Source organism: Chaetodon trifascialis, chromosome 20, assembly GCF_039877785.1.
Source record: "Chaetodon trifascialis isolate fChaTrf1 chromosome 20, fChaTrf1.hap1, whole genome shotgun sequence".
Lineage (NCBI taxonomy): Eukaryota > Metazoa > Chordata > Actinopteri > Chaetodontiformes > Chaetodontidae > Chaetodon > Chaetodon trifascialis.
In genome coordinates, this window is record NC_092075.1 from 13,052,441 (window position 1) to 13,065,496 (window position 13,056).

Consider the following 13,056-nt stretch of genomic DNA (forward strand, 5'->3'; position numbering starts at 1 on the left):
ATGGCTTGGCTTAGATCCTAACCTCCCTTCAGCATCCCCTCCCCTTCCCTTATTCCACATCAGTGAAGGGACGGCAATCTAAACCAAGGTGACATTTGTGGCTGGCAACAGAAACATGAGGTCAGGTCATGTTTGTAGCAGTGAGTGACAGGTCAGCCAAGGTGCCGGAGTGTAATGAGCTGGCTTATGCCGCTTATGTGAATGTGAATGAGCGCACATACTGATAAGCCGAGGGCAAGAAAACATTTTCTCTTCTCTGTTTTGCTTTCTCTCTTACAAATATGCACATAAACCTCACATATCATGCATCCTTCGTGCAGTGATGCACTTGACAGACATGACCGATGTGATCGGGTGTGGATAGCAGGGGGCATTTGTGTTAGAGTGCCACCCTGTGGGTTGCAGGCCAATGGGAAGTGACACTGCAGTGACTTTGTGGCAGGAATGTACTATTTATATGTTATATTTCAAACATTCACTGTTGGTATGACACTTGAGACCATTCACACAACATACAAATTAAATGGCAGCAATGTTGCCATTTCTAATATATCCAGTTCAAATTGTGACTCTGTGTTCTCACTCATTGTTTGTTTGAATAAATCACCAATAATAAACAGGATGTATATGTCAACTGCTACATCATATTGATTTTCCTTAAATAGCATATATTAAATATAATATCCTGACTTTAATGAAGGACGTAAACACCGTGGCACATGGAACATTTTCATTAATTTTTTGACATTACAGACAGACAAAAAATTCATCCTTCATGTCTTCACCATGGTTACTGTCGGTATGATCACAATAAAAAAATAATTATAATAGCTATTATTAAATGTAAATTAGTCAGTTAGCCTCAAGGATCGTTCATTTTAATTTAAATAGGGTTATTTCTATTTCAATCATTTAAAGAAAAATCACTTATTTAAATATTTGTATTAAAGCTGTCTTATACAATGCACTATGCACCATACAGATCATTGTGCGTTGTGTCCCTTTTCAGCCTCAGGAATTTTGTCCGTGCTCTATAATGCTTGAAATCATTACTTATTTCTTATTCAGCATAAGTACCTTTTGGGAGACTGAATTATTAGACACTCATTATACCATGTCTCCAACTGCACCTGCATTCTATGCCTCTATGTGTGCACCAACAGCAGCAAACCAATTTATTGTAACCTTCATTTATTTTACCAAGTGAAGAATGTGATTTGGATTCCCATGCAGCGTTTGTTAAAAACTTCCCTGCTTAATGACTTAGATTAATAAATTCAGACATGTCCTGGGAGTATTTTAAAATGGCAAACTTGTGCTGTGATACATGGATGAAGCTAAAAATCTATTTTGCATGTAGACCAATGGTTCAACTCATTCAAGAGTTAAGGAAGGATTGAGTTAGTTGTGCTGGAAATAGCTGCTGTAAAGCTGCTGCAGTGTTCAATTTAAAATTGGTGTATGCAACAGTGCAGATGCAATAGACGGATCAGGCCTTACCTTCTGTTGCCCGAGCTAACAGGAACCCTCCAGCCCTTTATTTGGCTCAGCTCCGGGTCGGCCACATCGATGAGCAAGGGCAGACGGGGCATCCATACGCTCATCTCAAGCTGGGCGCTGAGAAAACTGTAGGTGAAATTGAGCATCACCCTGCTCTTTCCTCTTGTCTCCTTCCCATTGACGTACACATAGTCACAGCGCTCAGACACCTGGAGAAACAAAAGGGAGAAATGAGAGAGGTGGAAGGATGAGGGACAGTCATAAAAGATAATGAAGGAGGAATTCTGATGAGTAATCAAATTCTTTAAAGACCCCCTCCAATTAAAATCAAGTTTTTAACCTTGTTGTCATGCCCATATGGTGTTTATGACATGTTGCTAGATATATCATGAGCATATAATCACAGTCTCACAAACATGGATTCAGACAGCCAAGGTTTCCTATGTCACACACCCAAGGAGACCAAGAGAGGTGTTGTGCTTCCAGTTGCAAATTGAGAAATGGTAGGCCATCTTCGGAATTGGTTTACTCATATATTACTGCTTGCCACTGTGTAGCGTTTAGTAGCTACCAAAGAGGGAAACAAGCTTAGGTTTGTGCATTTGATGAGCAGAGTTGAAGGTGGGCAGGTATGCTGGAGCACTGGAGGGCTGGGTGGAGATAGAGGCGGAGGGTATTTGCATATTCATAGTTTTGTACATGCTAAATGAAGGCAAAGGTGTGGGGTTATAACCAAGCTTTTTTAAGGCATCAAGGAATTTTTTTAATGGAAAAAAGTTCTACATGTAATTTTGATGAAGAGCGATTTAGGGGTTTAATCTATTCCAGGAGAGGAACCTTAAAAGAACTCATTTAAATGTATTTCTTTTCTAAAATGTGTAATGATGTAGTCGTTAAATTTTGTCATTTGGACCACTTTGGGGACGATTATCTTCTGCTCTTTTTGTCCAGTTCAAGGTTTTCTGTCAGCAGCCTGTTCTGACTTGCTGGAGGCTGGAAAGATTTGGCAATGCTTCAATGTAAGTGTCAGGTCTGCTCAGCTTCTGTGTATGTGTTTGAATGTTTGCAGACGCATCGTTAATGCATGTGTGTGCAAGATAATACTGTATGTGTGCGAGTGGTGTGACTTTGGTCCAACTTAACAGATGGAGCTGAGAAAAGACACAAAACCTGCTTTATCCAACCAGCGAACAAAACACGCACTCAAACTAAATTATGATTGGCTGGAAAAAGTACAACTCAAGTCAGGTTTCTCAGATGCCTCTCCAATATAGAGAAATTATATAGGAAGGACATCAGAAGTGTCTGTCGTTAGATTCAAAGCACCACTCCTCATCAAACATTTTTCCCTTGAAGGACCGAATCTATTTCACGATCTGTCGTGAAATTTTGTTTGAAAAATTTCAATTCATTTCAGTCTCAAATACCATCATAAGCTTGATTGGCACAACTGGTAATTTCAGCAGAAGGCCTCAGTACAGACAGTTGCTTCCTTATAACAGACCATTCACAAGAAGACTGTCATCTGTCTCCACGTCTTTGCATATAACTTGGCAGCTTTACTCTCAAATTATGTCAGACCAGCCCCTATCTCTGAGCAACAAAACTGACAGCTTGGTATCTGTCAGTTCTCTCTTCCTCCTCCCTTTTGATTCCTCTTCCTCTCCCACACGTTTGCTCTCATCCTCATTCTACTACAGTATTACTGTACCTCCTCCATGTTCAGCCTTCCTGTAATGAGAACAGGCTGTGCTTCAGACAGCATGATTCTTAGTGGGGAGAAGTTTTCAGATTTCACCTGGATTTTTGTTCAAATGATTCACTTTCATAAGTCAAATTAAGGTTCGTAATCAAGCCATCTGTGAGACGTTGCACATGATGAGAAAACGAAACCCAGAATGCATCTGTCATGTGTTTGTGTGTAACATCAATATCAAAATTATGTAGCGGTGTGATTTACGAGGATCGGCAGTTGCAGCTTTACATGCAACTTGTCTTGTAAAGCGGATAAAGACATTGGAGAAGAGAGAAATAATATAATACTAGATTGTTGAGGGAAACACTTGCCCTTGTTGGTGCTGAGCAGTTAATGCAAGGTGATGATTATGGATTATATGCTGTCTGTAAATGAGTCTATTTGGGAGGTTTGTGCACATTGAAAAGTCACACACACATACATGACATGCACGAGTTTGCAGGGTTTCTAAAGGCAGAGTGAGCTGAAAGAATCCACTCCTCATTGAGTCTCTTAAGCCTTACCTCTATTTTTTGCTGTTCGTTTTCACCCTGCTCTGCCTGTCTCTCTCACCCCGATGCTGAAATCAGTTTATGTCAACCCATTTCTGCCTCTCAATCTCGAGTTTTGTTCCATTTTATTTCCACAGTCTACATCCATCTTTATCACGCCTCATGCAGCGTATCAGAGATGATGTGACCATAACGATTTAATTGAGATTTCTGTAAGGTGACATATTCTGCGCCGCATGAAAAATTTAGCACTTTACTGATCTCTCTAGCTGCTGTTATCACCATTAATGTGTCATGAAACCACGCACAAATCAATGTCACTTCTCCCAGGAAACGATCCATTGTGCCGTGCAGGCTAGAAATTTATCCAGACTGATGCGCATAAACACAGATAAGGACAGCACAGAATCCAAATGCTCATACACTTACATTGTACTTTAACGGGACATTTCTGCTGTGGCTACTTTGTAAAGGATGTTAAGATTTCTTAAATTCACAAAAAATATATTGCTTTAACTGAAATTCGGGCACTGAGCATAAGAGGATTCTAGCTTGGAGCATCAAGCATTTACAATTTCCATCACTCTAAACTATAAAGACTCACTAAAACTGTAAAGTCTATGCTAGTGTGAGGTTCAGTGGTTTATTAGGTACACCTTAGGGCTCTACATAATTGTGATAAAAAGAGAAACATCTAGTATTACTCTTGTTAAAACAGATGATCAAAACACCTGTTTATTTTGTTTCTATTTGTTGAGCTTCATATTACTATTTGTCTCAGTTTATATCAAAATCAATCTGCCTTTTAGAAATAAAGACCTGGGGGAGGATATGTTGAAATCCCTACATTTCAAGGCAGTTCTTAGATCTGATAAAGATAAGCACACTCCTCTAACAAGATTTTTTTCCCCAGTCACAAAGCATGGATATGATTGGAAGCCAATCAGAAGCAGCAAGGGCCCAGTGAAACAGGTAGAGTAGGCGACTGACATCGAAAGGGAAAACATTAGCTCATTGGTGCAAATCAGGAGGACACAGGCATGCTGGCTTATATTTGGGATCACTCTGCATGAGCAAGCAGGGACTACTTTAATAATTGCTGTTGTATATGTGTTTAAGAATGGTATTCTATTAGCAGGGACATGATCAAATGACTCTTAATCAAACCATATTGTGAGTGTTTGAATACAGCAACAGTTGCAATTGTGTGTTCCCGAGTGCAGTAATACTGTAAGTTTAGCATTCCCTCTGATCAGTAGTGGGAGGCTGAGCTATATTATGACGCAGTATTACGTGTGCAGTTAATTGACACCGTTGTGTTGGCTGAGCATTGCAGTGAAGCTGCTGTATTTCTGAACTCCTGTGGTGTACTGGTGACACATCTGTCATATCTGATAGATTCACTGCAGGGTTCAAACACCATGCAATTTAACAATGCTTCATTAATCAATTAGGGCTAATAATCTACAATAATCTAATAAACTAATTTATTAATTGACTGAAAATTCCAGACGTAGTGTCAGCATAAAAACCTTTAGTATGCTTTCTGAATTAGCAATAATGATGTTCAATGGGTTAAAATGAAGAAAAACAGCAATGGGTTTGGGCTAATTTTAGGGTATGGTCACCATGGTCCCTGCTGCGGGAAGGACCTAACCCTCAAAGTTTTTGTGAACCACTCATGGAAAAAGGAGATGCTTCCTGATCAAAAAGTGTTTTATTTTGAGTTTCCTTTGAAAATAGGGTGAAGAGAGGAGGGGTACCACTTACTGTTCCCAAACTAGTTGGGTGGGCAGGGGAGTGTGCTACCGAGGTCAGCGTCACAATGTGTGGTACTACTTCAGTGGATAATTAAACCCTTTGAGAGATCTGCCTCTTCTCTTCTCTCTGATATGCATGTACGGTACACAGAAATGCACAAAATCAGCTCCTCTATATAACACAGACACACTTTTTTTCTCACACATACTGACAATTAAGAACAAACAGTTTTTTTTTTTTCATTTCTCTCTTCTTTTTTTTTCACGCTTGTCTTTTTGCATAATAGGATGGGGACATGTTGAAGGGCAGATATTTAAATCTAATGTTGCCACAGTAAAAAGCTCAATCTTTACCTAACACCGCTCACTGGATTACACCGGTGGTTTTGCATTTTTTTAGATTAACAACAAGTCCTGTATAGCGTTTCCCGAAGCATTCAATAAGGTTTTAGATTAATATCCAAGCTTTCAGAGAGCCGATGAAAATCAACTTATAGAGATTTGAAAACCTGCTTAAGATAGGTAATCAATCATGCTGAACATTCTGTCACCTTTATGGCTTGTCAAAGTTATGTTATTGGCAAGCGGTAATGAAGTTGCAAACCAGGGCTGTTAAGAAAACTCTTTTTGTTAGTGCGTCCTGTCAGCTTTCGAAAAACAACCTTTTTAATGTAGGAAATGATGAAAGTCACACACTCTCAAAGTTACAGGTTTCAAAAGGATTCCTACTGAAGGACTGAGGTTCTATCCTTTAACCATTTGCTTCTGAAGAAAGAGTTCTTCAAGGGTTCTTTGTAAGACCAAGGATTGCATTAAGGGCCATTTTCATCCAGAGATCCCTTTTCGGAAAAAGGAAAAGGATTGTTGAAAGTGTGAGTGTTAAATGATCCTCACTTTCAAATGTTTACCCATGTTTCAAGTGTTATTTTGAAATGAATATGCATCTGGAATCCCCTTAATCAATTCATTTCACTTGTGTTCTACCATAGTTGATATCTTGAATGTCATTTCATGCCAAACAGTTGTTAAAAGCCCCTCACCCCAGCTGGGAAATCAAGCCTCGTTCCTTGAAATCCAGAAATGAAACTATACAGCCTGCTCAAACGCTGAGGTGTGCTGGTGGCTTGAACAAGAGGGTTTGGGTGATTACACAAACACCTTTTCCAGTGAGATGGTATAATACATTATCAATGTCCGCATTGTCCTATTAAACCTTTATGGGATTCCCTCACTTTCACCTGATTGCGTGCCAGTGGAGGCTCTTAGTGAAGAGGAGTTAAAACACAGGCTTATTCAGTCTTTTCCGCTGTCACCATTATGTGCCCCCACACCTACTGCTCTCAGTGGAACCTGCATGATTTTGTTGTTTGCAGATGGCTTATGATTCATCTGTTGTTGTATGTGGACCTTGGCGTGATGCTGCTGTCCTTCCTTCCCTTCCCTTTCTGCTGTATCACCATTGCTGGAGAATCCATGAATTCACCCGCGGAGGACAGCTCGATGTGCCTGGCTTGTGTCCTATTTGACACGTTGCTGATATCACTGGTCCTAAGCTTACTTTTGATCTATGCAGATAATGTATTAACACATCCAGGTTGTGATCTGTTAGAAAAGGACACGCTGGACAATCAAAAGAACAATCAACAAAATGTTTCGGTGTTCATCTAAAAACATTCCTCCCTGACCTGGGATGTAAAAGTGACATGACGAGGCATGCTAGCCAGAGGAGATGGCACTCCCACAAGCTTATGGTAGTACTCCTCTTCCCTGAAGAAAACTGGTTCATCCATAAAGTGCTGAAGTATAGTTTTGACCAGAATAAATTGAGGACAGGTGGCGTCTCCCATCCCCTCCTTTGTTGAGTTAGCACTGCTCCGCTTTGACATAAATGGACTCGATGACCCCTTTTTCAAACCACCTGTCTTCTAGAATATGTACCCCATGATCGTTCAAATGCTGTATCTTTTGTTGTAAATGCATGAACATGACTGAGTCCTGTCCTATGGAGTCTGCTTGCCTGTTTTGACACAAGCATCAATTCAGCTGCTGTTTAGGTTACCCTATATATAGGTCCTTGCACACCTCACTTAAATAACCTGCATGTACAACGTTATCTTTCAGACATGTAAGAATCTGGTCCTTTGTGTGAACCAGATGCTGTCTTAGTGTGTCCATAGATTTAAAATACACAGGGATGTTGTACTTGGAGAATACCTTTTGGATCTTTTCAGAAATTTCAGCTATATATGGGATGATGACATGGTTTCTTCAGTGGTTGCAACTCCTTTTCCTTGATTGTCTACATATTATCTTGTGTTTTGTGTGTGTTTTGATGGATGCCCACTCTGGATAACCACGCCGTTTCAACGCTTTTTGATGTGATTATGTTCTTTAACTCTAGCCTCAGAGTGCAGTCTCAGCCCGATGCTGTGAGTAACGGATCCCTCACAGTTTCTACTCCAGTGGACGATAAGAGTCAAACATGAGATGTTGGTCAGTATGGTCGGACTTCTGGTCTCCCTCCACTTGAAGCTTGCCCTCTGCCCCCATCTTTATAACACAGTCCAAAAATGGTAGTTGGTTCCCACTTATCTCCTCTCGAGTGAACTTGATGTTTTGATCCTCTGAGTTGATGTGATCTGTAAAAGAGCCTAATTCCTGGCTCTTGAGCTTCACCCAGGTGTCATCCACACACCTGAACCATTGGCTTGGGGCAACCCCCTTGTAGGTGTCCCAGTGCTTTCCTCTACACTTCTTTGATAGGGGAACACAGGCGATCTCATAGAGCAACCAAGTATTTTGCAATATTACATGTCAGAGTTTGTGAATTTTTAGTTCAGTGAAATGTTTTGTTGATTGTTCTTTTATTTGTCCACTGTTTTTAATAAACCTTTTATCACTTTTGACTGGTTCCCCCGGGACCATCACCGCCTCTCCTGTTCTGTTGGCTTATTCTTCGAGAGTGTCCCCTCCTTATGCATCATTGTTCCAATGGTTTGTTTGAATGTTTTCTCATTTTAAACTCTGGCAGTCGTGACATTAATTAAGAAAATTATTGATGACCACAATATAGAGTATATGGGATTTAATATTTTTTTTGGTCTCATCTTTAGACTACAATATGATTCTTCGTAGAACCCTCAGAAGACAAGTGGGTTACAGGTGACACCCTTATAAAAAGGCTATGCTGGGAGCCGCCTGGGTGGTTTCTAGATGAAACCCTTGGAATGTAAAAGGGTTCAGGCCAGAACCATTGCATCACAGAGGGGTTCTCTGAAAAAACCTTGCATAGGAGGTAGTGAGTGGAACCTTTCACAGATGGTCCTTGGTATAACCCTACTCATACTGTATATGCAATAACATTATTTTAACATTATCTGGAAGCAAGTAAAACCAGCAGCAGAGAGAAATTAGAGTTGCTTTGGCATTATTCGCCCTTAAAGCAGCAATAAGAATAAATAGCAACTTTTGTCTATTCTCAATCAGAGCTGCTGTCCTCTTGAATTTTGGCTCTTCCATATCAGATAGAAGAATAGATGTCAGGCGACAAGATGATCAAAAACAAGCACAGAATAGTAGAGTTTAAAAAAACAAACAAACTGTTTTTTATATTCAGCTCCCGCTCTCTAGAAACAGTGCTCGCATTTTTGGTCTTTGACTCCTCACAATGAAATCACGATTCATTTCGATTAGAATATCTTCACCTCTGAGACTTCTTCTTCAGCAGAGGGTTTTTTTTTTTTTTTTTTTTTTTTTTGTCAAAAAAGGCATTCACTGTCAACTGGATTGCCAGATAAATGGGAACAAAGATTGATGGTATTAGGCCATTTTATGTATTAATAAAGGTTCCTCTTACTCATCTGTTATTTGCTTTCTTTCTTTCTTGGAATTTCTGATGTATTGATCTGTGAACTGAGAAGAAGCTCTCAATATCTGGTTTACTATTTACCAAAAAAACACATGCCAGGTCCTGTTTTGTTGGAAATTCTGCACCTGCTTCCCAGACTAATGAACACAAAAAACTCACTCGTCACGTACCACGAGAAAGCTGATCACGAAGGAGACAACAATTAAGACAAATTGGAAAAAGGTAAAATAAAAAGCAGCTGCTCAAAATGCACACCCACTAACCTTGATAACCTGTTCATCTGTTGACTTGCACTCCACGGACTCTGTTACATCAGACACTGCTCCGTCTGTTCCTACGGTGATGACCTTTACTGGCACGGCAACTGTTCGCCCTGTGAGGACAGCCGTGTTCAGGATCTCAGTGTCCTGCAAGGGAAAACAGAAATAAACGTATCAGTGTTAGTGTGAACGAGAGAGTGAAAAATCCTTAAGGATCCAACTTTACAGTCTTCTGTTTACTTGTCATGTGTTAAAGACACGCCTACAACATGTACATTACACAGCTGTGGGGTTGTCAGTATAGACACGTTTTAATGGAGTCATGTTGGCTTTATGTGAGTGTGAACAATACTTTTCTCATTTGAATTACTGCTGTTTAATATTACAAATTCATTTTAATAGAACCATCAGATGATCTAATTATATTTATACAGATGTAGCTAGCAGCCTTTCTAACACATCTCACTATTATGCTACTGATATTGTCATGCTGTCGCTACTTATTGCTGCAGCTCTGTCCCATATACCACCTCCCCCCTTACTGTATGTGCTAAGACACGTACGTGTGTCTTTTGGGTGAGATTAGTTTCCCCCGTTAAGTTCTTCCAGCAGAATCCCTGCTGCTGCTTGGAGTCATAGAAAGCTCACTCGAAGAGCACCTCATTTCCACTAAACTTAATTGTATAACCTTTTGGTTTATTCCTTGACATACTAAGTGCCTCTAAATGAAATAGACATAATAAGTGTAATGATGATTAAATGTGATTAAACAGTGGTGAGACACTTGCATTTGTATGTAATGCAAGTATAACATTTATTATATTATACTTATTATAGCGTCTTTCAAAGCACTAGTTACAAGTGCTTTATATAAGCACACACACACACACACACACACACACACACACACACACACACACACACACACACACACACACACACACACACAAAGAAAAAATAAAAGAAAAAACAAATAATACAAAGCAGGAGTAAAATACTACATGCATATTATCAATGACCTGAGAAATGCACAATAACAAAACAACATAAACTTCGCTGAGGGGGAGGCTGTTTCATAGTGTTGGGCCTCAAACAGGAAAAGCTCGACCCTCCAGAAAATGTGACAAAAATCACATCTTTTGCAGAGCTTCTTTTCAAATCGCTTGTTCTGCCTGACAACATTCCAAAAGATGATCAGTTTATGCAATGAAAAGAAAAAGTTGTATGCCGATGTAAGGACATTTTAAGTATTCATTAATAGCACATATTTGTTAGCAATTAGACCTGTACCTTTGAAGACATGTTTCAAATGATTACAGCTGTTTTGCCATTGTTATTAATGATCTTTTTACATACCTGTCTCCACTCACGGGTACCCAGAGTTACAGTTGTGAGCAAAAACATTAATAAACACATCTGCTTACTGCTAAATTATAGTGTGTTCGAAACATTTATTAAATTATGTGTTTGCCTTAAAACATTGTCAGGCTCACAATGGACACTGAAAAAAGGACCAAAATCAATGCAGCAGAACCAGAAACACAATTTTTGTTGTTGTACACGTTCTTCTTCTTCTTCACCCTTCCTCACCCACAATGCAACTTGACCAAAAGTAGCCTCGAGTCGCTAGCCTCAAGCAGAGTTGAGGACTTTGATTCATAAAATAGTGGAATTCCCCTTTAATAGTTCAAAAGAGGATCCCACAACAGTCATTTGAGTGTTTTACAGCTATTCCCCTGGAACTCAACTCGAGTGGAAAAAAAAGAGAGACAATAATACTTTATGTCAAATTGCCGACGTTCAAGAGATATCACATGATACACTCGAGAATCGAAGGCATTACAGAGGAGCAGGAAGAAGATAATGAGATCAATTAAGACAACGTCTGGTAATCCTTGAGCTCTCGGTGCGTTGGTTGTACAGAGGATGTGCTATAACAGCGGATCCTGCTTATCACAGCTTAGTTTCAATAAAAAGACTACTAAGGGGCCTAAACCTTTGAAAGGCAAAAGGAAAACTGGTCTCCAGACAGCTCTTTGTTCATCAAAACTGGTGCCTCTCTCATTGTTTTGTTTCTGCACCCTCATGCTCCTTCTGAGGGAAAAAAATCCATCATTTAAAACTCGACAGTAGATTCAGGAACTCTCTCACCTTCTCTCTCACGCGTCATATTTTTCTGTTTTCTGATAGCTCTCTCCGACACCTGTTTAGAAGTGTCTGCAGATTGCCAATAGTCTACACTTAGATCCTCTTTGAAGAATGGAAAAATAGAGATTATTGTTTTAAAATCCATCCCTCTCGACTGAAAGGTGAAGGCAACAACTGTCTCACAACAGGCTGATGTTACAGTAAAACTCCTGGCGAGTGTGTCCAAAACTCACTTTTCTTTGCCCATGAATTGAGGACCAAAAATATGAGCAGGTGCCACAGTTGCTTCATAAATGTTATGTCCTCATAGTTATTTAACCACCACCTCACTAAATCACCATTATGAAAAGGTTAAGAAAATAAAAAGATTGAAAATGAGCAGGACTTTCTTACTCGAGGCACAACCACAGAGAGATGACTCCATGCTCTGACACGGGCAGTGTTATTGCTGTCCACCATCTATTCAGGGTCTTTTGAAATGAACAATGAAAATCCAATCCCAGCTTTTCACTGAGGTTTCCAGTTATTTCACCTTGAACTTCTGCATTTTGAAACCTCCTTTTGAGAAAGGGGCAATCCAAAGCTTTTCTTACACACTCACATATTTTAAATGCATGAATAACTGTCACAGTTTATCACAAATCTCTCTCACAGCATCTGTGAATTTGTTTAGCCTGCCGCAAGGGATACCAAATCTGCTCCTGGAAGTCTGGGAAGAGGCAAGTGGGGGAGATGAGGTATTATGATGTTCTGGTGAAAGTGAGATATTTAGTGCTATTCTGTACATAGCTGATGCAAAATCATCAGGCTTCAAATGCATTTCAGGTTCATGATGATATAATATGGACATGTGGGCGTACGCTGGACGTGTTCAAGTTAGTATGGTAGGAAGTGTACCACCTCTCGGTCTCTAAAATTTGAGTATGAATCACATGTCTCATTTGTGCACATCGTATGCTATAAAGTCAGCACTCACCATTTGAGGCCTTCACATCAACTGTTCCTCGCTGAACATTTTTGCCCATAAGTACATCACAATATACAGACTCAGGTGACAATAAGCGGCTATAAAAAGCCTTGTATGTATTCACTGTGCTTCTATATGTGATGACGCGTCACCTTCACTTAATGAGTCATTAACAGCGGAGCAACTCTGTGAAAAGAGAGGTCTTAATGAGCTTCAACGTGTATTATGGAGACTGTTTGTTCCACAAAGAACTGAATGTTCAGTGAACTCAGATGTGTTGCACACAATCATAAACACGTGATCTCT

At 39.8% G+C, this 13,056-nt stretch overlaps 1 protein-coding gene across 1 annotated transcript in view; it reads right to left on the reverse strand.

The window, feature by feature from the left end:
- LOC139349079 (transmembrane protein 132C) overlaps positions 1-13,056 on the reverse strand; it is a 152,340-nt gene that overhangs the window by 12,432 nt on the left and 126,852 nt on the right. The window contains exons 6-7 of the mRNA XM_070989566.1: positions 9,639-9,782; positions 1,501-1,709 (exon numbers count right to left, since the gene is read on the reverse strand). Of these exons, the coding sequence (XP_070845667.1) occupies positions 1,501-1,709; positions 9,639-9,782 (353 nt within the window). The remainder of the gene's footprint in view (positions 1-1,500; positions 1,710-9,638; positions 9,783-13,056) is intronic.